This window comes from Penaeus monodon, chromosome 16 (assembly GCF_015228065.2).
Source record: "Penaeus monodon isolate SGIC_2016 chromosome 16, NSTDA_Pmon_1, whole genome shotgun sequence".
In the NCBI taxonomy this organism is placed as follows: Eukaryota; Metazoa; Arthropoda; class Malacostraca; order Decapoda; family Penaeidae; genus Penaeus; species Penaeus monodon.
Genome location: NC_051401.1, coordinates 38,083,027 through 38,085,647, shown reverse-complemented (window position 1 = coordinate 38,085,647; position 2,621 = coordinate 38,083,027). Strand labels below are relative to the sequence as shown.

Sequence of the window (2,621 nt, the reverse complement as noted above, 5' to 3'; positions counted from 1 at the left end):
CCGCCAAGAATCAGGTAAAATTCTTTATATTCCTATATTAGTAACATGTCTCCTGCGTAATGTTATAAAGCGAACTATATAGCGCAGCTTTATTACCAAATTAAATGCCTATTCATTTACTTATTCTCCCTTTGGCAGGTGGCCATGAACCCTAACAATACAGTATTTGACGCTAAACGTCTTATTGGCCGCAAATTCGACGACCCAACCATTCAAAGTGACATGAAGCACTGGCCTTTCACTGTCATCAACGAGGGAGGCAAACCAAAGTTAAGGGTCGAGTTTAAGGGAGAAAACAAGACCTTCAACCCTGAGGAGATCTCGTCCATGGTGCTCACCAAGATGAAGGAGACAGCCGAAGCCTACCTAGGAAAGACTGTCAAGGACGCCGTGATCACGGTCCCCGCCTACTTCAACGACTCCCAGCGACAAGCTACAAAAGATGCTGGAGCCATCGCGGGCATCAACGTTCTTAGGATCATCAATGAACCCACAGCCGCCGCCATTGCTTATGGACTGGACAAGAAAACTGGTGGAAAAGGAGAACGAAACGTGTTGATCTTCGACCTGGGAGGCGGTACCTTCGACGTGTCCATCCTCAGCATCGACGACGGAGTGTTCGAAGTCAAGTCGACCGCAGGAGACACTCACTTAGGCGGCGAGGACTTTGATAACAGAATGGTAAATCATTTTACTCAAGAATTTCAGAGAAAATATAAAAAGGATATGACAAGTAACAAACGCGCACTTCGACGTCTCCGAACTGCCTGTGAACGAGCCAAGCGAACACTCTCTTCCTCCACACAAGCCAGTCTGGAAATCGACTCTCTCTTCGAGGGAATCGACTATTATACATCCATCACTCGTGCAAGATTCGAAGAGCTTTGTTCCGACCTTTTCCGAGGAACTCTAGAACCAGTGGAGAAAGCTCTCCGAGACGCCAAGTTAGACAAGAGTACTATCCATGACATCGTCCTTGTTGGAGGCTCAACGCGCATCCCCAAGGTGCAAAAACTCCTTCAGGATTTCTTCAACGGCAAGGAGCTGAACAAATCCATCAACCCAGACGAAGCTGTGGCATACGGAGCTGCAGTTCAGGCAGCCATATTGCGTGGGGATCAATCCGAAGGTGTAAAGGATGTACTGCTCCTGGATGTTGCTCCCCTGTCTTTGGGTATCGAGACAGCCGGTGGAGTTATGACAGCCTTAATCAAACGAAACACTACAATTCCTACAAAACAACAACAGACATTTACAACATACGCAGATAACCAGCCAGGGGTATTGATCCAAGTGTACGAAGGCGAACGCGCCATGACAAAAGATAATAACTTGTTGGGGAAATTCGAGTTGAGTGGAATCCCACCAGCGCCGCGAGGAGTGCCGCAAATCGAAGTCACCTTCGATGTTGACGCCAACGGTATCCTTAACGTGTCAGCTGTCGACAAATCTACAGGGAAGGAGAATAAAATCACCATCACCAACGACAAGGGTCGTCTGAGCAAAGAGGAAATCGAGAGGATGGTCAATGAGGCAGAGTCATATCGCGAGGAGGATGCAAAGCAGAGAGAACGAATTGATGCCAAGAACCGTCTGGAGTCCCTGTGCTTCAGCGTCAAGTCTGCCGTAAATGAATCCTCAGTTGCTGACAAACTATCGGCTGACGAGAAACGCTCCGTGGAGGAGAAGGCAGACGAGACGCTGAAGTGGCTGGACGCGAATCAGCTGGCAGAGAAGGACGAATACGAGTACAAGATGAAGGAGTTGGAGCAGGTGTGGCGACCGCTGGCTAGTAAAGTCCACGGAGCAGGAGGAGCCCCAGGGGGCGGTGCTTCTTCCGGCAAGGGCCCGACAGTCGAAGAAGTTGATTAATGCCAGGGAACGACAAGACAATATTGAATGCATTAAACTGTGGTTTGAGTTTTTCATTATTTATATCAATAAATAGTTAAAACGTTTCTATCTGATGAGCTGCATGCAGCTAACATTTTACACATGAACAAACCAAAGACATATTATACATCGATGAATTGTGTGTGTGCATATATATATATATATATATATATATATATATATATATATATATATATATATATATATATATATATATATATATATATATATATATGTGTGTGTGTGTGTGTGTGTGTGTATATATATATATATATATATATATATATATATATATATATATGCATATGCACATATGTGTGTATGTATACAGTATATACATACACACATAATAAATATATTGGTCACAAACACCCCGCATCTATGCATTTAGTTCTGTTATTATATATGCATATAGAGAGTGTGTATGTATGTGTATGTGTGTGTGTATGTATATATATATATATATATATATATATATATATATATATATATATATATATATATATATATGTGTGTGTGTGTGTGTGTGTGTGTGTTTGTCTGTGTGTGTTTGTGTGTATGTGTGAATATATACATATATAAATATATATATATATATATATATATATATATATATATATATATTTATGTATGTGTGTGTGCGTGTGTGCTGCATGTATATATGTAAAGAGTATGGGTGTCTTTAAGTATGATTGCATGTATGCATGATTACATGCATAATTTCACAT

The 2,621-nt window shown here is 41.9% G+C and overlaps 1 protein-coding gene across 1 annotated transcript in view; it reads left to right on the top strand.

Moving 5' to 3' along the window:
• LOC119582768 (heat shock 70 kDa protein cognate 4-like) overlaps positions 1 to 1,962 on the top strand; it is a 3,650-nt gene extending 1,688 nt beyond the window's left edge. Inside the window, exons 2-3 of the mRNA XM_037931197.1 lie at positions 1 to 14; positions 139 to 1,962. The exon at positions 1 to 14 is cut by the window's left edge and continues 158 nt beyond it. Coding sequence (XP_037787125.1) covers positions 1 to 14; positions 139 to 1,872 — 1,748 coding nt within the window. The 3' untranslated portion in view covers positions 1,873 to 1,962. The remainder of the gene's footprint in view (positions 15 to 138) is intronic.
• Positions 1,963 to 2,621: the final 659 nt, after the last annotated feature.